General features: G+C 40.0%; 1 protein-coding gene across 1 annotated transcript in view; it reads right to left on the bottom strand.

Moving 5' to 3' along the window:
• The window catches only part of DERA (deoxyribose-phosphate aldolase), a 114,957-nt gene that overhangs the window by 62,236 nt on the left and 28,000 nt on the right, over positions 1 to 24,721 (bottom strand). Inside the window, exons 2-4 of the mRNA XM_049625146.1 lie at positions 3,740 to 3,837; positions 2,434 to 2,581; positions 411 to 506 (exon numbers count right to left, since the gene is read on the bottom strand). Coding sequence (XP_049481103.1) covers positions 411 to 506; positions 2,434 to 2,581; positions 3,740 to 3,837 — 342 coding nt within the window. The remainder of the gene's footprint in view (positions 1 to 410; positions 507 to 2,433; positions 2,582 to 3,739; positions 3,838 to 24,721) is intronic.

The following is a 24,721-nucleotide window of genomic DNA, read 5'->3' as shown; positions in this document are numbered from 1 at the left end:
CTATGCAGCTATTAGCTCCTCTATGAAGAATCCTCTTACTCTCTGTCACCAACCTCTGCAAAATAAATCACTCCCTGCTCAGAGTTACAAGTGTAGCTTCTGCATATCTCTATTAGCATATTTTGCATACATATAATACTATATATCCTGCATGATGTGTTTTAAACTTGATTATTCCTCCTAAACAACTAAGTTTCCTTAAGGACCGGGAAACACTTCTGTATTCTTGGGAATTCACATGGTCAGCTACTTAGCAGGCAATCAGATACTGAGAGAATGAGTAAATACAAATAATTAAATAGATAAAACTAATTAAAATAATATAAAATTATATATAAAGCCTCCAGGAGTTTTGAGGTGAAGAACCAGAAACAGGTTGAGAGACAACAGCAAAGCCAAAACAATTTTACCCGAAGCCACGGGGATGGTGGAGCCGGCTGCCTTCAGTGCTTTCACAGCATCACACACTCGTGCGGGATAAACACAAACGGCGGCTGTAGTAAGGCCTATGAAGAAAGAAATCGTAACAGCCTACTTTAGCGGAAGTTCAATTTGTACAATATGCTTTTAATTATTATTTATACCACCACACTGGCAGAAATCAAAATGGCAGGAAAAATAACTCCCCCATGACGCTGCACTGAATGAAAAAGTTTTAGGGGCGCCTGGGTGGCTCAGTTGGTTAAGCATCTGACTTCGGCTCAGGTCATGATCTCACGGTTCGTGGGTTCGAGCCCCCCCGTGTGCTGACAGCTCAGAGCCTGGAGCCTGCTTGGATTCTGTGTCCCCCTCTCTCTCTGCCCCTCCCCTGATCTCTCTCTCTCTCTCTCAAGAATAAATAAACATTAAAAAAAATTTTTAATAAAGAAAAAGCTTTGACTTTCCACATTCCCTTCCAGGTCTTGACAATATGGGTCATTTTCTAACTGTTAAAGTCATGGAATAAAATAATCATGATGCTGCTCTTTGAGGATAATATAATACCACTTTTTAAAAATTCCTAGGGGCGCCTGGGTGGCTCAGTCGGTTAAGCGTCTGACTTCAGCTCAGGTCACGATCTCACAGTCCATGAGTTCGAGCCCCGCGTCGGGCTCTGGGCCGATGGCTCAGAGCCTGGAGCCTGCTTCCGATTCTGTGTCTCCCTCTCTCTCTGCCCCTCCCCCGTTCATGCTCTGTCTCTCTCTGTCTCAAAAATAAATAAACATTAAAAAAAAAAAAATTAAAAATTCCTAAATGGTAAACATAATGGTCTTGACTCAGTGACAATATTTTATTTCATGTAGATAACAAAATCCAGATTTCTACAGCAAACAGACAGTGGATGAAAAAAAAAATGGACATGAACCTTACAAGGTAATATAGCAAAATGACATTTAATTGATCCTATTCCCTCTGTTGCAAGAAATAATAATATCTGAATCTGGAGCCCTTATTTGGAAGAATAAGCTCTTAAATCTAAAAAAAATCAAATAGCCAATATAAAACAAAACAAGAGCATAAGACTCATATGAAGTTGTTACTTTTTTCAGCCCCTCCCTCAAGGCTGTTACTTTTAATAACTTTGTATAACAACACCTACAAATAGGTGGTGTTTTTATTGTCAACTCAAAAGAAACATCATAAATATTTTTCAAAAGCTGTGGCGTTATAGGTCTACAAATTATCTACAAATTACTTGGGATAAAACACCAGCATTGGACCAAAGCAGCATCTCTAGCTGCATTCATTACAGACAGGCACTCAGGAATCATGAAACATCTCTCCATGAAAAGCTCCTAAAACCAGCCCAGTGAGTGATATGCACATCATCCCGGAAATGCTGTTAGCCTTCCAGATCTCGGTTTCCTCATTTAGATACAGAGGATCAACTCTCAAAGAAAGGTCTCCTCCTTTCCTAAAATGTTAACATTCTAAACTTACGGCAACTTTAGAAAGTCCTTTCTTTCATGTATACTAAGAGAGTGAATATAACTTTTTTCAAAAGATCTAACCTAATATACGAGCATGCAATATTCCCCATTTGCATTTTATTCTCAAAAGTATTTCATTTACTCACAGAAAATACTTTATGTATGAGATGTGATTATTAAGTAATGAGACTGGCTTTTGCACATGTGGCTAGGGAATGAGAATCAGTATTTTAGAGTCACTAGATAGAAAATTTCCCACACTGAAGAAGTAGAAAGAAAAATAAAGAAACTCTCTACCAGCAACTTTAATCCATGATGGGAAGAACTGACCTAAAAAAGAGATTCAGACTCTCTCCCTGCTGTTTTTTAGAGAAGAATCTCAATTATATGCTATGTACACAAATCTACCAGTGGATCTTACTGCTATTACCATTTAAGCAGCTGAATCTTGTCTTAAGTCCTCTTAGATTTAATAATTAGTACTGTAAAGGGGTAAACACAGGCAGATTATACACAACATTACCTTTATCATGCACATTTAAAGCTTTTAAGAGATCTTCCCGGATTGGATACTTGGCTTTATAACAAAGCCTTTGAACGTTGGAAGATGTGTCATCACCTGAGAGTGTAGTAAGATCTATAAAGGTAACGGCTTTCAGGAGCCAAGCAGCCTGGTTTAAGAAAAGTAAAAAACAAGATTAAAAAAAAAATCGTCAACAACCCAGTTAGTTAGCAGGAAATCATTAGACAAACATTTGTGCTAAAATCTGACATCTACACTGTTCTCAGGCATGTCATTCTCTATAAGATATAGACATTGCTCAACAGGGACCAAAAAGATGAACACTGCAGAGAACAAAATAAAAGAGGGGTACGGAGTAGTCTTAAAACTATTTTTCCTTCCGTAGCTATCTCAAAGTGAAATCCCTAATAGAGCAAGCCTCCCCACATCACACCTCCCCATCTTATCCAACAGGAGCCCTGATGGCTACCATGATATGAGAGAACTTGGGAATAAGAGGATCTCTATCTGATATTTCTACCTCCACCCTTGAGATCTAGGATGAGACATTAAAAAAGAAGTCTCTAATTTCTTTGCTGTTTTTTTTTTTTCACTGTATTCCAACCCCATTTTTAAAACAATATTCATAGTTTGTAATTCATTCTAATGAATTTCCTTTTATCTTTCAATTAGAATATTTCCAAGGATGAGTCAAATGAGAAATGTCACCCTAAAGGATTCAATGGCAATATTTTGCCTCACTTGAGAAATGAATTCTGAATTCCTTCTAGTCCTGTGATCCACAGCACATCTTTGGTCAGTATCCACTGAAGGATATGCTGACCACAAGTACCCCATGAAACATCACTTTTTGAATTTTGGAAAATGATTTATGAAAATTAATAGTAAGGTAAACACGGTGGTCAAAGAAGGTCAACTTTTATGCCTAAGGGCCTCAACAGCAGACACACCAGGTTTAGACGTTATGGTTTAAAAATTAAAATAGAAGACAACCAAAGAAGGTATGTCTAAGGAACTGAATAAATGTGTTGAGGAAATACGCCATTTAATTCACTCATGAATAAAGATGCCTCAAATTCATTTGCGGCTTTGCCACTCAAGAGTGGTAAGATGTTTAACTTCTTCGGATAATGTGTTATCTTTCTCCAACCCATCATCATCATATATGAATTATTAAAATAAGTCATGGACAGCTGCAATCTTTTAAGTTTAGATGCATCTTGAGCAAAATTCAATATTGTGGCCTTGAGGGAAGAGACCAGGCATTGTAAACTACAGGAATAGAATGCTCAAGAAGAAACCTTACTTGCCACTCCTTTTTCACCACTCTGCGAGCCTGGATTTGCTCTGCACGCCTCAGAACTGCTGGTTGATTCACTTGTATTTTGGAGATCCAGCTAAGGTCTAAAGGGGAAAGAAGAACACTTCTTTATCAAATATATTCACCTATTTTCACGCAGTCCTTGAAAGGATATATCATTTTGCATCGAAGCTCTTATAAAGCTTCTGTTTCCTTTTTGCACAATTACAAATCAATAGCCTTGTTGAAAGAAGCTTGGTCATGAAAAGGCATACTTCATGTAAAATCAAGTACAGGAGGAACCGGAAGAACTTGTATTGATTCATTACACAGACATATCTAACAGAGGAAAATGTTACATTACTCCTGCCATGTGCCTCACATCTGACGGCAAAGGCTTATTTGTAAGTGCCCCGTCCAGGAGAACAAATGATTAATAAACTACCTAGTGAATTAATGTTGGGGCTTAAAGGAACCCTTGATCACTACCCCCTACTGACAAGATTAGTCTCTACTAGATGCTGATATGATATATCCCATTCTTTCGTCAAAGGAGACTATTTCAAAATGTATTAGAAATTACAACATTGATAGAACAGAAGTTTCAAAAAGGGAAAGAAAGAAACAAGCTGTTCAAAAGTCTGGGAGACATCTTTATTGCTTCAGTTTTGAAATGCTCTTTCCTACCTCGATCCTACCCTCCATCTTAGTTAACTGTAACTCCTATTTTGAACCCAGCCTACATGTTAGCTTTTGTGAAAACACTGCCGAGCTCCTCAGATAGAGCTAACATTTTGGATACAGCTGTACTGTACAACTTGTATTCAGTTCAGCCAGGAGTCATGGTAAATTGGTCTCCTATGCTCACTGTACTGTGAGTCATGATCTTATCTTTGAGTATCTAACACCAAACACAGGATGGTGCACATGTATTTCACTTTTATCCACCAGCACTCTGTATAACAGAGGTGACCTTAGAGTAAATTGAGCACACACCCATTTACCTTCTGTAAATAACCTCACTTTTATATCCCTCCAGCATCTTCTACCTTCTATAAATAACTTCATTTTTATATCCCTCCAGCAACTTCTTCTTAGAAGAGGCTTAAAAAAAAACACAGTGGGAAAGGTTATTCATTAGGAAATATGTCCCAATTATCCGTGATTTTGCTTCCTGCAGTATCAGTTACCTGTGGTCAACTGCAGTCCAAAAACCAAAGATCCTCCTTCTGAGGTACCAGAAGGTCAATAGTAGCCTAACACTAGCTCACAATGTCTGCATCATCACCTCATTTCCTCTCATCAGATAGGTATTTTATCATCTCACATCGTCACTAGGGTGACTACAGTACAATAAAATATTCTGAGAGAGACCACATCCACATGACTTGTATTATAGCATATTGTCATAATTGTTCTATTTTACTATTACTTATTGCCGTTAATCTCTTAGTGTACCTAATTTATAAATTAAAAATTCTCATAGGTGTGTATGTATAGGAAAAAATATGGTATATATGTAGGGTCAAACACTGTCCACAGTTTCAGGCATCGACTAGCGGTGGTCTTGGAACATATTCTCCATGGATAAGAGGGGACTACGGTACACAATTCTCTACAATGTGATGGGGAAAACCGCTGATTGCATACTGCACCACATAACAACACAAATAATAATAATAAAGCATTTGCATCTACCACAGAGATAAGACTATGTTTCTACAAAAAAAAATTCTCTCATTTCCAATTGATTCCTCTTATCAATATTAATGTTGTAGAAATTCGAAGTGCGAGTTTGAGCGATTAATAATGATATACTTATTTAAATATCACTGAATAAAGAGCAGAGTCTGGGTGCTTTTTTTTTTCAATTAAACTATTTTGTTAGCCGAAATCATTTAACAAAACAGATTTTTAACATTTCACTCCATCTGCTCCTCAAAGACACTGTGTGTTTTCCTCCTTGTCTACTGAGCCAACATCACAGAGAAAATGGGAGTCTAAGGTCAAGCAAATGAAATCTGCCTCTTCTTCCCTACACAGAGATGGGTTCTAGGTAAAGCCCAAAGAAATAAGACCAGACTGACACATCAGACTCATCCTAATCATAAGACCTATAAGAACCCCTCTATACCCAAAGACAGGGGAGATTCTTAAAAAAACAAAAACAAAAACTAGTAACGGTGATTAGGTTTGTGGTAAAGATCGTTTCAGGCAGATAGTAAAACCAATGAGGCAAAGAGTTGTGTGAAATACAGGGCTCACCACCAAGCCACTGTTGGCAGTGGCCAAAAGAGGGAAGCCTATGCTGGTGGGGCAAGGCTTTGAGGGGCCGTCCTTTATCAGTCATGTGACACTTCTGGAAGCCCCTCCCCACCTCTTCTCTACCACTACCACCAATGGAAGCACTGCTACTGGAGAGAGGTCCAGGACGCTCCATCGCCTGGCTGCCTCTGTCCTCATATGACCCTCTTCTCCCTCTCTGCTCCTCCAACCCTGTGGTACAGCGTTTCTAAACTATCAGGAGTTCACTGGCAAGCCTGTCACGTTCTGTCTCTGGACCTGTGCATGCTGTCTGCTCCTTCTGCCCTTCATTATCTTGCCAATACAGTGAACTCCTACCCAACCTTTAGGACTCAGTTCGAATGCTACTGTCTCTGTGAACCTTCTCCGAACCATACCAGTTGAGCTACTCCTTTGTTCCTTTGCACTTAAGGCTACTCTCTAGTCTACCGTTAGCGCAGACCCCTTCATTCTGAATACACTGATTTGCCGAAATGTTCACATTCCCCACAGATTTTTAAAACTCCAAGCCAAGTGCCTGACACATGGCGGCATTCAATAAATAAGCCGAATGGTTCCCCAACACCAGCCATGATCGAATTCTGAGCAACACCATTCCCAGTTGCTTTAAAACAAAATGAGTGTTTACTTTTTCCCCCCACCACTTTACTGAGGTATAAGTGACAAATAAAAATTGTGTATGTTTAAGATACACATCTTGATGTTTTGATATGCATATGCACTGCGAAATAACCACCACAATCAAGCTAATTAACCTATCTATCACTTCACACCATTTTCTCTTTTTCCCTTTTTTGTGTGTGCTGAGAACAATTAAGATCTGCTCTCTGGGCAGATTTCAAGCACACGATAAAGTATTGTTAACAATGGTCACATTACCGTACACTAGATCTCTGGAACTTATTCACCTTGTATAATGGAACTTTGCACCCCAACTGTTTCCAATAAAGGAACTTGGGGATCTCCACAAGAGAAGTTGGGATTGAGGCATGCATGGAATACCTGAGGACATCCACCTTAAAAACTAATTTTTAGTAATATTCCCCACCAAAGGTTAGAACCCACAGGGCCTGCTCTCATACTTCACAGACATCACTTGCCAGAGGTCCCTGCAAACCACCTACTGGAGAATGTAATAGGCTAACTTCTCTTGCAGTATCAGCCTCCACTGTTAAAAATATCATTAGTGGTCATAAAATTATCTGGCCCCATATTTAATCCAGCCACAGAATTTGCCTCTGTGACCTCCCATGGTAATGAATTATATAAGTGACTATCTCATTTTATTAGCACTTAATTTGCTACTCTTTAATTTCATCAAATAACCCTTGTTCTCATATTATGGGGTCTGGGGAAAAGAAAGGACTGATTGGCCTTTGTTATGTCCTTCATAATTTTTAATATTTTATTCGAGTACCCTTTAGCGTCTCCTTTCCAGGAGAAGTGATTCTAATGCACACAATCTCATCAGTACCATAGAATCTTCTCTTACGGGGCCAGGAGGGGTTTCAAGTGCACGTGCCTTTGGGGAGAATCGACATGAAGCCATAATTAGAAGGCGATAATACTCTTTTCTTAAAACTCTCCCATGAAAAAATGCCCTACTGTGTCTCTTAGTATGTCATTTGGGTGGCTTTCAGGCCCTTCTGTCAGTTATAAATTTATTCTCAGATACTCTTCTCACAATTTTTTATTATTGTTATCTTTCCTGTGTGAAGTCTCAATGGAGACCAATCATTTTCCTTACAACTCTACCATGTGGTCTGTCACTTCCACGAGTGCTTCCCTGGATGTTCTCGCACTTCTTCAGAGTATTTCAAATGGTAACTCTGTGAAAGGAGGTTTATTTGTATTTTGATTTGACCTTTGTTCCTAATAGAGAAAAATACATTGTGATAGCTTAGTAGAGATTTTTTCCCCCCAAATTTGGGAAAAGGAAGAAAGACTAAATTTCCCATGCTTTCTTTTCATTCTTTTCTGTTTATTTCCAGTTCTAATTTGCAACTTCCCAGGAATCAGCCAGACCTTTCCATATGCACAAGTGCCTAGCACAAAAATAGTTGCTCAATAAGGCTCTTGCATCACAGTAAATTTATAAAATTTTTAAAAATGTTTATTTATTTTGAGAGAGAGAGAGAGAGAGAGAAAAGGAGAAGCAGAGAGAGAGGGAGATAGATAATCCCAAGCAGGCTCCACGCTGTCAACACAGAGCCCAACAGGGTTCAGTCTCACAAACTGTGAGATCATGATGTGAGCCATAATCAGGAGTCGGTTGCTTAACCAATTAAACCATCCAGGCGCTCCACAGTAAATTTATTGTTTACCACAGACCCTGTAACTGGTGAAATATCAACTTGACCATGTCTAGTCCTTTTTTTTTTTAATGTTTATTTTTGAGAGACAGACACAGAGCATGAGCAGGGGAGGGGCAGAGAGAGGGAGACACAGAATACGAAGCAGGCTCCAGGCTCTGAGCTTTCAGCACAAAGCCCAACACAGGGCTCAAACTCACAAATCATGAGGTCATGACTTGAGCCGAAGTCGGACGCCCAACTGACTGAACTACCCAGCAGCCCCAACCATGTAGGGTCTTTTAAACTCAGCCTTGGAAAAGGGCAGCTTGGCTAGAAAAAAAAAGAGCTTTGGATGTTAGTGCATGCCTGATCCATCCAAGCTCATAAGATACTCAACTTATATAAATGAGCAGACTCAGCCTTGCCCACTTCCTAAGCCAAAAATATACAAGAAAGACTGGAAGCCCCATCCTTACTAGCAGGTAGGAATAAGAATTAGCTTTCTTCACAAAGTCTACTACCGTCCAATAAGCCCCCGGTAAGCTCTCTGGGGCATCCACGCCCCCACTGGACATGAGCCAACTTTTCCAACATCCTAGTGTGTAAACCCAATTCTCAGAGCCCAGATAGATGATCTAAAAACTAAGACACCCGGGCTCAGTTGGTTTAGTGTCCAACTCTTGATCTCAGCTCAGGTCTTAATCTCAGGGTCATGATTTTAAGTGCCACACTGGGCTCCATGCTAGGGGTGAAGTTTATTTAAAAAAAAAAAAAAATAGAAACCAAGACACCAGCAACTTAGAACATATATTACTACTAGTCACAGAGCCTTACTACTATGACATCTCCCCAGAGCCACTCTGACCCTAATCTTCAACTCCTATCCCACATACATTCTCCATTAAGACCACTCTTTAGGTTATTAATCCAAGTCCAGGTGAATATTAAGTTTACTACACCCTCTAAAATATTTCAACTTAGGGGCACATAGGCAGCTCAGTCGATTAAGCATCTGACTTCAGCTCAGGTCAAGATCTCACGGTTCATGGGTTCGAGCCCCACATCAGGCTTTGTGCTGACAGCTCAGAGCCTGGAGCCTGCTTCTGATTCTATGTCTCCCTCTCTCTCTGCCCCTCCCCTGCTTATGCTTTGTCTTTCTCTCTCACTCTCTCTCTCTCAAAAATAGATAAATATATTATTTTAATTTTTAAATAAATAAAATACTTCAACTTAGGTTTCTGGCATCAATCTGACATGATCTGCTAACTTGTTCCTTCTTTACCAATCTAGAATATTCTCTGCTTACCCTCCTGTTCCCTCTGGCTTTCATTTCTAGTATGTATTGTATCCATAGCCATGTGGGTTATAACATTCTTTCAGAACACATCACAGTGGAAGAAAGTCTGGGCTCACATTATAAGATACATGTGCTCTTGTACTGGCTTCACATAGCAGCATCCCATTGTGATTTTAAGGTCTCCCCATTTTCTCTTATCCTTCATCCCTCCTTAAGACATGAGCCCTTTCCCAGCTACTGCTGCTCTTTACTAAGTAATTTCTCCCAATTATTCTTCTTCTCGATTCATCAGCTATAGACACCAAAAGGAGAACCTAGTCACTTGCTCTGGCATCAAAAGTACTGTTTGTTGCGGTCTCCAGGCTCCCTGTTTCAGATCCACTTGTTCCAAGGATGCCCATAACCACTCAGTGACTAGCCTCAAAGGTTCAACAGCTAGGGGTGGCTGCAATTATGTAGCCAGAGAGCCAGAAGCCCTTAGAGGAGTGAAGCACCCAAATGCAAGTCCTACTACCTCTCCATTTAGCCTGTCTGGCCTGTAGGCACTGTGCTACACGGGGTGAGAAATGCAGTGGCATGAAACAGGTTGCTGCTATCCTGAAAGAGCTTAGGGAATAAAGTTACAGACTGGCAAGATCTGAATAATATAAAAAATATGGGGACATATGTTGGCTTTTAACCAACATTTCCAAAGAATCAGTTAGGAATCTTTCAGTTTTTAAAAATGACAAAAAACTGACTTTGGTGACTGGAACAAAAAGGGAAGGATGGTAAAAACTCAGATAACTGAGAAGAGATTGGAGGAACAAGCTCAGAAAAGAGACAGGAACCAAAGACAATAATACAGAGCCAAAACCAGAACAACGCCAGCATTTAACAGCAATAGCCTGGCCAAGATGTCACAGCAGCTGCTGCGGACAATGACACCACCACTTAATCTAAGTCACTCGGAGCCTCAAGTTCCATATAAAAGCATCCAAAGCCTGAACTATGCATGACTGTGGGTGGCAGGGAAGAGGAGAGATCCATTCCTTCCTCTTTGTGCCTCCCTGATGGAATTGCCCAACACTAAGAGGACAGGAGTTAGTTGCTGGAAACTCAAAAAAATTATAAATTTCTATGACAATGGTCAGTAAGTTTGGGACATGCTACATGGGTTAGTTTCTCTTAGAGATACATAAAGCATTTAGCACATTAGCCTCTACAACAAAGTCCCACAGGAAAGAAAGACTCTTGGATTTTCTTTAATTCAGCATTTCTCAAACATTTGACCACAAAAGGCATTTTCCCTGTAACATACACCTACCACAATGGCTGGGCAATAAGTCAAGTTCAGAGGAAGGGAAGGTCAGAGCCAGTTCATCCAGCTGGCTAAAAAAAAACTCTTAGTAAATAAGTGGAGATGAGAGATTGACCCTAAAGCAGAGGTTTTCAGTCTGGAGACATTTTTGGTTGTCGCAGCTGGTGGTAGGAAAGTGACACTTGCATCTAGTAGGCAGAGAGGCCAGGGATGCTGCTAAGCATCCTACAACGTACAGGACAGTCTCTCTCAGTAGTATAAGTGCCTGACACTAAGCTTTTGATTGCTTAGGCATCCATTTCAGGACATCTGTCCTGAATAAACACATCAGCAGCTGTATGACACTGCTACTAACAAACCAAGCAACAAGGAGCTAAACAGCCCCCCCACACGAAGGTCCCTCTCTCAGAGAGCCCTGGGTAACCTAGACAACCACCTGAGTCACCTTGCTTCCCCTTCTCATGCTCCAATTCCTGCTCTTTTGCTTTAAATTAGCCAATAGAGAGAGAGCCCACAAAACCCTAGACACCCACCCTGAGACCCTAAATAAAGACACAGGTCATCGCTTGTGCACACACCGTTGCTCTCTCTCTACCTGAAACTACACAGTGCGGCCCTCAGGTGTGCCGTGTACTCTCCAGGACCTGTGAGTAATAAGTCTTGATCCTCAAAGTTCCCTGGTGATTTTTGCTGAAGTGTGCCCTGCAGCTGTGACAAGAACAGGAAGAGGTGGCCCACCCACAAATAGGAGCCCCGGTAGGGGAACTGTCTATGGAATTTGCCACAAATGATGTAACCAGGTGGGCACTGCGGGCATTCCTAACCAAGGCCACTACCAGTAACAGGCTCAGGACCAACAGCACGGTCCAATAACAGAGAGTAACTGGCCCCAAACGTCAATAGTGCCAACGTTGAGAAAGCCTACCCGAAGGATGGGCAGGATCAAGAAGAAAAAAGTGGAACCACTGAAGGTTTAAGGGAAATAGAGTGTTAGGAGTAAAAGCAAGTTGGCTCTACGTGATTCACTGTGGCTTATTTGTAAAGCTTCTTAAGTACCAGGCTAAGGAGTCTAGAGCTGTGCTATCCAATCAGTAGCCACTGGCCACATGTGGCCATCTGAGCATCTGAAATGTGGAACAGTCCAATTTGAGATATGCTTTAAGTATAAAATACTCAGCACATTTCAAAGATTTAGCACCAAAACGAATGCAAAATATCTCTGTAATTATGTTTTGGTATTGATTATACACTGACAATATAATATTTGGGTTAAATAAATATTTGGTTAAATAAAAAGTTATTAAAACAGTTTTCACCTGTTTTTTACCTTTTATAATGTGGATTCTAGAAGACCTTAAATTACTTTGTGTTGCCCGTTGTATTTTTTTTTTTTTAAGTTTATTTACTTTGAGAGAGAGTGTGTGGAAAAGAGGAGCAGAGAGAGAAGAGAGATAGAATCCCAAGCAGGCTCTGTGCTGTCTGCACAGAGCCCAATGCAGGGCTCCATCTCACAAGCAGCAAGATCACAACCTGAGCCAAAATCAAGAGTCATACACTTAACCAACTGAGCCACCCAAGCACCCCGCACATTGTATTTCTATTAGACAGCACTGGTCTAGACTTTCTCCTGTAAGTGATCAGAGCCTCTGAAGATTTCCAAACTGGGCTGTAACAGAATCAAAGAAGTATTTTTTAAAAATAATCAGCATACAGAATATGTCCCATAGAAACGCTTACACAAATACACAAATGCAAATATGAAAAGGTATTTATGATAGTATTGTTACAAGGGGTACCAAGATCCATGACTGGTTCAATCAAATATAGCAGATCCATAATACAGAATATGATCCAGCCATTAAAAAGAATGAGGTAGATCAGTAAGTACTGTCACGGAAAACCGATCATGGTGCATTACTCCGTGAAAATAAGCGACCCGCACAGCAGTGATTTTCTAAAATAAAAATGTTTACAAAAACAACAATACAAGTATAAAACATATCTCTGTTGGTACATGTGCAAAAAAAGTAGAATATATACCAAATTGATAGGAGGGTCTGTTCTCTTCAGAGCTAGAATTATATAAAATTTCTACTTTCTCATGTTGCAGTTCCATAAAACTGAAAATCTTTACCAAGTGCAAGCTTTATCTTACTGAGCAGTAAAAACAAACTACATTAAACTCTTTTGAATTACGAGGCACACAAGCAGGAGTGTGCAGGACAGGTGGAGAGAGACTACAGTAGGTAAATCAGTAAGGTATCTGTCGCTGTAGTCCAGACATCAGCATCGTAGGACGCCTCCCTGGGGCATTTCACACTCCAAACCTGTCGTGACCTACCTTGCCACTGAGCTCTTCCACAAACCCAGCCTGACACGGCTGTATGATGCCAGGTGGAAGGGATAACATCAGAATGCCACCATTACTGCTCCCGTAGAAAAGATCACCAAAACATTAGCACCATAGGCCACCAGACAGAACCTGATTATTATATAAATCCTATATGATACTAATATCACACCTGGGTGAGACAGGCCCACACCGGCCCACCCATAGCAATGCCCTTCTGCATAGTTAAGGAGTTTATGGGGCCAAAGATCCAGACTTTCCCTGATACCACATTCTCTTTCCAGTCCATGTGCAGGTACACAGGACCCCAGAATTCCTGGACCAAATGGCATTAGGCCTGCTCACAGAGTGTTATATAGGGGTCTCCGTGCCAAAGTCGATAGCTTAAATTTAAGATATGAGACAGATCAGGGACTTTGCTCCTAGAAAGTCTGGTCGATACAAATCCATCAATGGATTACATTTATTCTTTCATTCAACTAATAAAAAGGGAGTACACACGATGGTGCCAGCACTGCTTGAGGCTCTGTGGATTCAGCAGTGAATGAAAAAACAAAATCCATACTCTCACAAAGCTTCTTCTAATGAGATAAGACAAATAAACGTATAAATATATGTTGAACACATTATGGAACGTATGTTACATAGGATAAGAGAAAGGAGAACGCAGGGATGGGCATGCTCAGGGAGAATTTCTGGTATGAAAACAACGGAGCAGAGCCCCATATTAAATAAGGAGGTGAGCAAAGAGACCATCAACCAGGGGAAACAGTGTTGTAGGCAGAGAGCGGAGCAAATGCAAAAGCCCTAAAGCAAGAGCGAACATGTCATATCTGAGGCAAAGCAGGGACACAGGTGTAACTGGGGGATGGTAAACAAGAGGACTGGGAGTGGTAGAGATAGTAGTCAAAGAGGCAGGCATGGACCAGGTCATAGAGTAAAATGTTCTCCACACTGAGAGCCATGACCCATGGACATGTCATGAAATCAACTTTGTCAGCTACAACCAGTATTTTTTAAAAAGAAGAAACAAAATGGAAGACATCAGGACACCTTATATACAATACAGATAAGGGTCATGTACAGACATTTTGTTTCAACATATGTACATATGTAGGCATGTACTACATGGCTGTAATATAAAGTACATGGCCTGTTGTGAAGCATGGCCCGTAAGGTTTGAAAGCCCCTTAAGAAGGACTTTTTCAGCACAGAAAAGACTTTAGATGTGAGACAGGAAGTCTTCAGAGAACTCTGTGTGGAGGAATGAAATGATCTGATTTAGATTTACATTTTAGGAGGTCCCTCTGGCTGCTGTGGGGAAGCTAATAGGAGGCTCATGCAACAGCAGGTAGTAGCTTGAACCAGAACAATGGTAGCGGGGAGGAGAGAGTGGTCATAACCTCATCAGTCCACTGACTGTACCATCTCAGTCTTCACACTTTGCCTTCGGACAAATAAGAGCTGCCTATTCTCTGGTGCCATCTGGAGAGTAAACAGTCCAAGAAGAGTTAGTATTCTAGAAGTGGCTGGAAGGTTCACAGAGCACAAAAATCAAGGAAGAATTCCTTCTGCGCAGTACCCACAAATATCCTCAGCTAAGTGTCTGTGTGGAAAGTTCACAGACTGGAACAAACCATCAGAGCTGATCCCTCTGCATCCACGCTCTGACCACTGGAGTAAAATCAAATACTCAGCACAATCAGGTCCATCTGCTGAGCTTCTGGTCCTCACTAGAGTCAACACGTCATCCTAATTGGCTCAGGACACACTCAGTTGACACTCCCTGTCCCATCCGGTTTAGCATTGCTTCCATATTTCATTTTTTTAATAAATAAAATATGGGCATGTGGGTGGCTCAGTTGGTTGAGTTTCCAACGTTTCAGTTGGTTGAGTTTCCAACGTTTGATTTTGGCTGAGGTCATGTTTCCAGGGTCGTGGGATGGAGGCCCATGCAAGGTTCCGCACTGAGCATAGGGCCGCCTTGGGATTCTCTCTCTCTCTCTCTCTCTCTCTCTCTCTCTCTGCCCCTCCCCCCTGCTCACATACACTCTTTCTCTCAAATAAAAACATAAAATAAAATTTTTAATGAGCAAAATAAACCAGGCTGGGTTTCAGAGACCCCAGCTTCTACCGTATTCTCCAGTAATCATGTAAGAGGAAAGTGTAATGAACAGAGATCTCACTCGAATATGTACTTCACTCTGTAAAGAGACCACAATTCGACTCTTCCCCCATCTTCCAGACATAACAAAACTAACACTCCTGGAATGCAGGACATTCACTGAAAACTGAGGGTACTTGGGACATCTGTGGCTACCAACAGCTAACTCCTTCCAGTCTTGGGTGGTGGTAGGAGAAATACACAACACTCTTGTGTCTCTGCAGTCATTTGAATCTAACCGGCCAGTTGTGCCCTGGCCTGGGCCCAAACCCACAAGAGACACAGACACACCATACCACCAGTCAGTAGGGCATGAGAAGTGTGAGAAACTGTACGTTAGGCAAATAAGGAACGTGTATGGGGAATATCTAGATTCCTGGAGGAGAACTAACTGAAAGCAATGTTTTTGTCATTTTTTACATTTTGTAAATCTAAAACTATTTAGGGTTAGTCCTTTTTAGTTTGAAAAAATCTATTAGCAACAATGAGCTCAAAAAAAGTATGCTTAATGAAATATTAAATTCTGAACTTCCATTTCTCCAAAAAGCCGATGATCTATAATTTGCACAAAATGCTTTTCAACGTTTACAGTGTGCCAACATAGCTCTACAGAGATGTCACTCACTCTAAGACCCAAATCTGCTAAAAAGCATCTTTACATACTTCAAAAATTAGCAGTTATGTTAAGAAGCCTGTGCTTAAAGATGGTTTTTTAACACGGCCTCAGAAGATGCAGTTCCATCAAGTTCTGAAGCATGACTTTCCTTTTAGATAAAATGAGTATGGATGGTCCCCAAGTTACAATGGTTCAATTTACAATTTTTCAATTTTACAGTGATGCAAAAGCAATATGCATTCAGTAGAAACCATACTTCGAATTTTGAATTTTGACCTTTTCCCAGGATAGCGGTATGTGGTAGGATCCTCTCTCATCATGTTGGGCAGCAACAGCCACAGCTCCCAGTCCGCCACAAGATCAGGAGGGTAAACCACCCATACGCTGACAACCCCCCTGCACCCATAACAACCATTCTGTTTCTCGCTGTCAGTACAGGATTTAATACATTCTATGACTACTTGAGGGGCACCAAGGGCCCTGAGGGGCACCTGGGTGGCTCAGTGGGTTGAGCGTCTGACTCTTGATCTCAGCTCAGGTCACGATCCCAGTGTCGTGGGATCGAGCTCTACATATGGCCCCATGCATGGAGCTTAAGATTCATTCATTCATTCATTCATTCTCTCTCTCTCTCTCTCTCCCCCCCTGCACCTCCCCTGCTCACTCACTCTCTCTCTCTTTCAATAAAACACAATAAAATAAAATAAAATAAAATAAAATAAAATAAATAAAATAGGCTTTGTGTCAGATAATCCTGCCCACTTGCTAATGTAAGTGTTCTGAGCATGTTTAAGGTAAACTAGGCTAAGCTATGATGTTTGTTGGATTCGGTGTATTAAACGGATTTTCCACTTACAATATGTCCAACGTATGATGCGTTCGTCAGGGCGTGACCCCACCATATGCTGAGGCAGATCTGTACTCTAAATACTGCTCATTTTTAATCCAAATTTCCCAGCGTATGTATAAGAAGTAGAGCAGTGGTTACTAAGTTGTTGGCTCTAGAAGCCTGACTTCACAAACAACTAGAAAATACCAGTTTTATATCAGAGTCACGGGTGCTTCAAAGAGAAAATGTGTTAAATTAATTCAAGTATTGGCTCATTTTAAAAATCATATTTATCAAATCCAAGAAAAAAAATTGAGAAGTCTATTTTGTTGAAGGTAAAACATCTGACATCATGGTGACCCCCACTGTAAATTCAGTTAAAGAGGATGGTGTTGAACACATCATTATTTGATTTTGCAACGATAACATGGGTACAAATTTTGTTGGAATATACTATTATGATAAAGACAATTTTCTCATTAAATTAAGAAATCTATGGAGCAGAAAGATACCTGGATATGGATGTGACAGACACATAATTTACAGTTTCATCCAAATAAACTTCCACGTTGTAACAAAGTACAAGCTGTAGCTGTCAAATTTTAAATATTTCATATACACACAGAATAAGTGAACTACCTGATCTTTCTGAGAAAGCTGATGTTTAATTAAAAATAAATACTTCTTCCCGGCAGTATGCACATTCTCTTTACTGATCATCATCCGATGAATATTAGAAATATTCATCTTACTCTTGGAAGAGCAAGAACTATTTTGTCAGTCAACTAAGCTGATGTACAACTAGCCCTAAACTATTCTATAAACAAGACCTTTGCATGGTTTTTGGCTTTACTGTTTTTCAAAATCAGTTGAAAATCTTTAAAAAAAAAAAAAAAACCGTTAAATAAATAAAACACCAAAAGCCTCCAGCTTTTGAAACTTGGTGAACCACTAGCATGGGTGACAATTGTTTGTAAATATTGCACCCAGGAAGACACTAAGATTTATCACTACAAAAGTAAAGACAAAATTTCAACAAATTAAATGAGGGCATTTCAAGTAGTAAATAAGGTGCTTAGTTTTAAAATTCTAAAGCTGCACTTTGGAATACCACAACTTAATCTGTTTTGAGTATCTACTGCTGTAAAACAAATCACAACAAAATGCCATGGCTAAAATCAGCAACTCTTTTATTATTTCTCCTGATTCTGTGGGTCAAGTGGAGCTGGGATGTGCAAAGTGGTTTCACTCATATACCCAGTGCCTTACAGAAGGCAGCTAGAAGACTGGGCTCTGCTGGGACACTAGATGGCCTTCTCTTTCTCCATGTAGAGCCGGAACCTCTCCCTCTCCAAATGCCTTCTCCAACAGGGTAGCTGAACCTCTTACAAGGCAGCTCAGGGCTCCCAGAATCATAGAAACAGCCAGTAAAGCATCACTTCTGAAAAACTATTGGTTAAATTGAGTCAAGGGCAGCCCGAATCAATGCTGTAGGTGACATGAATCCCAGAAACCTGGTCCATATTTGGAGACTAGTTACCACAAATTCCTATTTTAAGTGGGTTACACTTATATTCTGTACTGGAAGGAAATGAAATTGAGAAGGTTTGAGATTTTACAGTATTTAGATTTAGCAACACATTCCAAAGAATCTTAAGCAGAGACATGTTATTTGACAAGTTCTGTCTTATCAAATTACATATTATTTTGTTTGCGATGGAGGCAAAAATACATTAGCTGTGAAACTATTTGTGCCAAAATATTTATGCATTTCAGTTTTTAAAAAATGAGAACTGAGAACACCCTCGACTTACAGAATTTGCTCTAAGCTTACCAGATATCTCACCATCTGTAGAGAAAGGATGTTCTCAATTAGAAATAATATGTTCTACAGAGAAGAATCAATTGAAGGTGTCAAGAATTTCAAATTTAAGAAAAAATAAAATGCAACTTTAAAAAAATTAGTGAACATTGTAATTATTTAAAAAAAATTTTCAATGTTCTTCAAAAAACATTTTCAATGTTCTTCAAAAAAATATCAATGATAGGGGCACCAAGGTGGCTCAGTTGGTTAAGCGTCTGACTCTTGCTCAGGTCATGATCTCACTGTTTGTGAGTTCAAGCCCCACATCGCTGTCAGTGCAGAGCCTGCCCAGGATTCTCTCTCTCTGCCCCTCCCTCCACCTCTCAAAATAAAAAAAAAAAAAAAACTTAAAAAAAAATACCAATGACATAATAGATTGATACAGTTAAGAAACTGGTTAAAGCAGGGCAATAACTCAACTTATGTTGCTTTATAATGCTGAGGTAATTAAAACGAATACATTTTTTGGCTTTTTAAAAAAATTTTTTTTAACGTTTATTTATTTTTGAGACAGAGAGAGACAGAGCATGAACAGGGGAGGGTCAGAGAGAGGGAGACACAGAATCTGAAACAGGCTCCAGGCTCTGAGCTGTCAGCATAGAGCCCGACGCAGGGCTCGAACTCACGGACCGCGAGATCATGACCTGAGCCGAAGTCGGCCGCTTAACCAACTGAGCCACCCAGGTGCCCCATTTTTTGGCTTTGATGTACATTAATATATTTTGTTTTAGAATGAATTGTTTTTTAAAAGTTTTTGAAAAGAGCTATTTACTCTTAAATAGAAGATCCACTAAAATATAAAAACAAAGTCAGTTGATAAATATTTTTTAATTATATATCATTTAAAGTATTTTAGCACCCCTTTTCACTGTCTAAAGTATCTAGCTTGCATGCCAGGTCACCCCAATCAAAAATCCTACTCTACGTCAGCCTGGGAACTTTCCCAAGCCTTTCAATCACAAAAGCTCCCTCTGGACTCCACTGGAACCTTAACAAATAATATACGAATACAATTCTTACCTAAATCAGTCACTAAGTATTTAGGTGTTTACTATGCATCAGGCACAGGCATGTAATCTAGTGGTTATGTTGGATTGTTTGTTGAATTGTCTATTCAGATGCTGTCAACAGGAGAAGCTTCCCCAAAGCCAAGAGACTCAGACCATTTCATTAGTATACAAATTTCTACCTCCCCCCACCCAGCTCCCCATCACTGCACTTAAGTGACACACAGCCAATCATCAATAACATTTGAGGAATCAATCAATGATAAACACAGAGATTATAGAGAAAGGGGACTGGCAGTTTGGGGAAGCCTTGATACACTAGAACACAGTATTTCAGCCATTCACTTAACCAAGATTCATCGCATAGCTACTATCTGATGAGAAATCTTTTGTGGAAGAAGTGTTAGCATCTGAGGGGAAGGAAGAAGAAAACTGTAGGACTCAACAACACAAAGAACCAAATTATAAACTACACCACTTTGCCACACTTAACGAAATAATTGATACAGGCAAGCTCTGCTGGGACACTTGGTGTCCTTCTCATTCTCCACGTAGGGCCAGAACCTCTCTCTTTCCAAGTGCCTTCTCTAACAGAGTAGCTGAACCCTCACAAGGCAGCTGAGGGCTCCCAGAATCATAGAAACAGCTAGGAAAGCATCACTTCAGCTGCACTCTATTGGCTAACGTGAGCCAAGGGCAGTCCGAATCAATGCTGTAGGAGACATCAATCCGAGACCAGGATACAAAAGACACTGAAAAGTTTGTGGCGAACTAGATGTTCACATGGTATGAAAGTATCACCTCATACATTACTTGCAGGTCAAAAGGGCAAGCTAGAAGCACAGAATTGGCCAATGCAGCTGCAATCTCCTTAAACAAATGATCAAACTTAGTATCACTGACAGCAGGATTACCAGGCATTCATTATGAGCCTCATGATAGGACACAATATATTAGCATCACTTATGAAGTAATCTTACCAGAACTGTTTAATCTCAATCTAATCAGATTTTAAATAAGTGATTGCTAATTTTATATATCAACTTTGGGCCATGGGGTGCCCAGGTATTTGTTCAAACATTATTTCTGGGTGTGTCTTCTAAGGGTGTTTCTGGATGGGATCAACATTTGAATCAGTAGCTTGAGTACAGGAGGTTGCCTTCCCCAATGTGGCTGGGCCTCATCTGATTCACTGAGTAGAATAAAAGGCTGAGTAAGAAAGAATTCTGTCCACCTGACTGTCTTTGAGCTGGAACACTGATCTTCTCTTGCCTCCAGACTTAGACTTAAACCAGAACTTACACCACTGGCTCTTCTGGGTCCCAGGCTCTCAGATTCAGACTGGAACTTACACCATCTACTCACCTGTCTTGGACCTTTGGACTAGGACTAGAAGTTACAGCATCGATTCTTCTGGTTCTCAGCCCTTTATACTTGGACTGGAACTGTACCTTGGCTCTCCTAGGTCTCTAGCTCACTAATTGCAGATCTTAGACTTCTCAGACTCCATAATCATGTGAGCCAGTTCCTTATATTAAATCTCTTAATCTGTATCTGTATCTATATTCATATACGTACTACTGATTCTGTTTTTCAAAAGAACCCAAACTAATGTATGACTTCCAAGTTAAAGGAAATACAGAAGAGAGAAAAATAAGTTAAATGACATCAGGAGGAAATAATCAGATAAACAAGTTAGATAATCTCAAATCATCAAACTCACGGCAGTAAAAGAAACAAGCGCTGCTCCAGATGAAGGGAGACAAATACAACAACGGAATATAATGCCTGGTCCTTATTTAGATTCTGGCTTGAGGGGCGCCTGGGTGGCTCAGTCGGTTAAGCGTCCGACTTCAACTCAGGTCATGATCTCACGGTCCGCGAGTTCGAGCCCCGCGTCGGGCTCTGGGCTGATGGCTCAGAGCCTGGAGCCTGCTTCGGATTCTGTGTCTCCCTCTCTCTCTGCCCCTCCCCCATTCATGCTCTGTCTCTCTCTGTCTCAAAAATAAATAAACGTTAAAAAAAAAAATTTAGATTCTGGCTTGAACACATCAGTTACAAAATACATTTGGGTCCAACTGGAGAAATTTAAATAAAGACCTGGTATTAGATAGAATCAGGGAATTATTTCAAATTTGGTTATTGACAATGATATTATGATAGTGTAAGAAAGTACCTTTATTCCTTAAAGACATAAACGAGTATTCACAAATGAAATGTCATGATGTCTACAATTTTAATTTAAAATAATTCAGAAAAACATTGCCAAAGCACACTGTAAACCATTAATGACAGTTGCGTCTAGGTGACCTGTATCTATGGGTGATTTTACATTAGTCCTACTTTTCAGAATGTTTGAAATTTTTAGTAATTAAAGGAAACTATAAACAAAACCAAGCTAAAATAAATAACATAATGAATAAGGGAAACCATGATGGTCAGCCTCCAAAATTGCCCCCAGTGATTCTTGTCTCCTGGTATTCATGCTTCTTCCACAATGAATAGGACTGACCAATAAGATACTGTGGAAATATCAGTGTGTATTTTCCAATATTTGGCAATAAAAGACATTGTGGCTCTTGCCTTACTATCTTGGATCACTCTCTCTGGGAGAAGACAGATGCCACATCACAAGGACACTCAGGCAGCCCTAGGGTGAAGTCCACATTAACAAAAAGCTGAGGGCTCTCACCAGCTGCCAGCACGAACTTGCCAACCATGGGAGGGAGCCACCTTGAAACTAGATCCCAAGCTCCAGTCAACATTTAGGTGACTGCAGCCTTGGCCGATAACTTGACTGCAACCTCATGAGAGACCCCAAACCAAAACCACACAGCTAAACCACTCCCAAGTTTCTGACGCACAAAAATTATGAGCTAATAAATGTCTATTGTTTTAGGTTGTTAAGTTTTGGAGCCATTTATTTCATAGCAATACATAACATACAAAAACCAATATGAAAAGTTACCAATAGTAAACAGTGTCACAAGTATAAAATGGCAAACTAAAAGTTTTTTTCCCCACAACTTTAAAACGTAAATATTTCACACTCCACCAATATAAACATATAAATCAAACCATACCAAAACTCATTTGTATGTGTCTATAAAAACTATACATTTAAGACTAATACATCTCACTGTGTGTGTATATATATTATATATATATATATAATATATATATTATATATATATATATGGTGTCTCACAGTCTGCATGCGTGTTTGCATCATCTTCACACACACACACACACACACACACACACACACACACACACACAAATTCATATGTTGAAACCTACTCTCCAGTGTGACAGCATTTGGAGGTAGGACCCATAGGAGTTGATTAGTCATGAGAATGAAGCCCTTATGAATGGGATTAGTGCTCTTATAAAAGAGGCCCCAGAAAGATCCCTTGGCCCTTTGCCATGTGAAGTTAACAGTGAAAAGACAGACATTGATGGAGAAGCCAGTCTTCATCAGACTCCAAATTTGCTGGCACCTTGATTTTGGACTCCCCAGCCTCCAGAACTGTGAGAAATAAATTTCTGTTGTTTATAAGCTGCCCAGTCTGTGGTGTTTTTGTTATAGCAGCCTGGACAGACGGAGACATATTTCCATTAAATTTATTTTTTTATTTATTATTTTTTTAATGTTTGTTTTTGAGAGAGACAGAGACAGAGTGTGAGTGGGCAAGGCGTAGACAGAGAGGGAGACAAAGAATCTGAAGCGGGCTCCAGGCTCCAAGCTGTCAGCACAGAACCCAACGTGGGGCTTGAACTCACAAACCGTGAGATCATGACCTGAGCTGAAGTCAGACACTTAACCGACTGAGCCACCCACATGCCCCTCCATTAAATTTATTTTTAAAAAAATTAGTGAAACTCTGGGCGTCAAACAGCATAGTGACAGACACCCATGTTTTTAAATTCAGCCTAATTTATTTACAAAGCTTATCTATTTTTTGGCTTTTCAAAACTTGGTGTCCATCAGTTGTGTTTCTAAACTGTCTTCCAAAGAGTTCCGTTAGCATTGGAAATATCATGTGCTATAATAAAACTGGTGTCAACCAATGACTGACCTCTCTGGGGGGTCAGCTTTTCACCATGCACTGTTTTTACTATTGTTTAAATATGTTCAAAACGATGAAAAAAGCAATACGTTTTACTCTATTGGCATTTTCTTAAACTCTTAAGGGAAGCATTATGAAAAGGTTTTTCAGAAACCAAGTATTTCTACCAGGTTCCCAGTATGAAGCATTTCATTAACTATTTCAAAGAACTCTTAACCTACCAGATTGGAACTATACAGTTTTCCTCAGCAATCCGCATATCAAAGCTGTTTGAGAAATGTATTCTTGGCTTGAATCGAGAAGTCAAAGAAAGAGGCAGTTAAAATATCCAGCAGTTTCCCACCTATATCATTTTTAATTTACTATAGTTCCAAGTGAATTTACTGTAAAACTTCAACAGTACAATGGTAATAATCCAAACCCAGAAGCTATCGACCGGGGCAAAATACTAGATTGGCAATGATGGAAATTCATAAGCACATGGGGTATCAGCTCTGGGTACACAGCACTACCCTGGAAAAAAGGAAATCCCCATTCTGGCTCTGTGATATGGGTCATCATTGGATTTGAAAATGGGAAAACAGTTTTTAAGAGAACAAACTGAGGGTTGATGGGGGGGTGGGAGGGAGGGGAGGGGAGGTGATGGGCATTGAAGAGGGCATCTTTTGGGATGAGCACTGGGTGTTGTATGGAAACCAATTTGACAATAAATTTCATATATTAAAAAAAAAAAGAAAATGGGAAAGCATGGACAACTGTTTATGAAGCATTTACTCTATGACAGGCCCTCAACAGGTATCTTATAATGTTTTATCATAGTATAGCTGATTAGACGATGTGTCTTCTGTGATAAACTTATCCACAGGCATCATTCAATTAATCTGAACAGCAGG

The sequence above is a fragment of the Panthera uncia genome, chromosome B4, assembly GCF_023721935.1.
Source record: "Panthera uncia isolate 11264 chromosome B4, Puncia_PCG_1.0, whole genome shotgun sequence".
NCBI lineage: Eukaryota > Metazoa > Chordata > Mammalia > Carnivora > Felidae > Panthera > Panthera uncia.
Note: the sequence above shows the minus strand (reverse complement) of the source record. Positions and strands in the feature narration are given on the sequence as shown.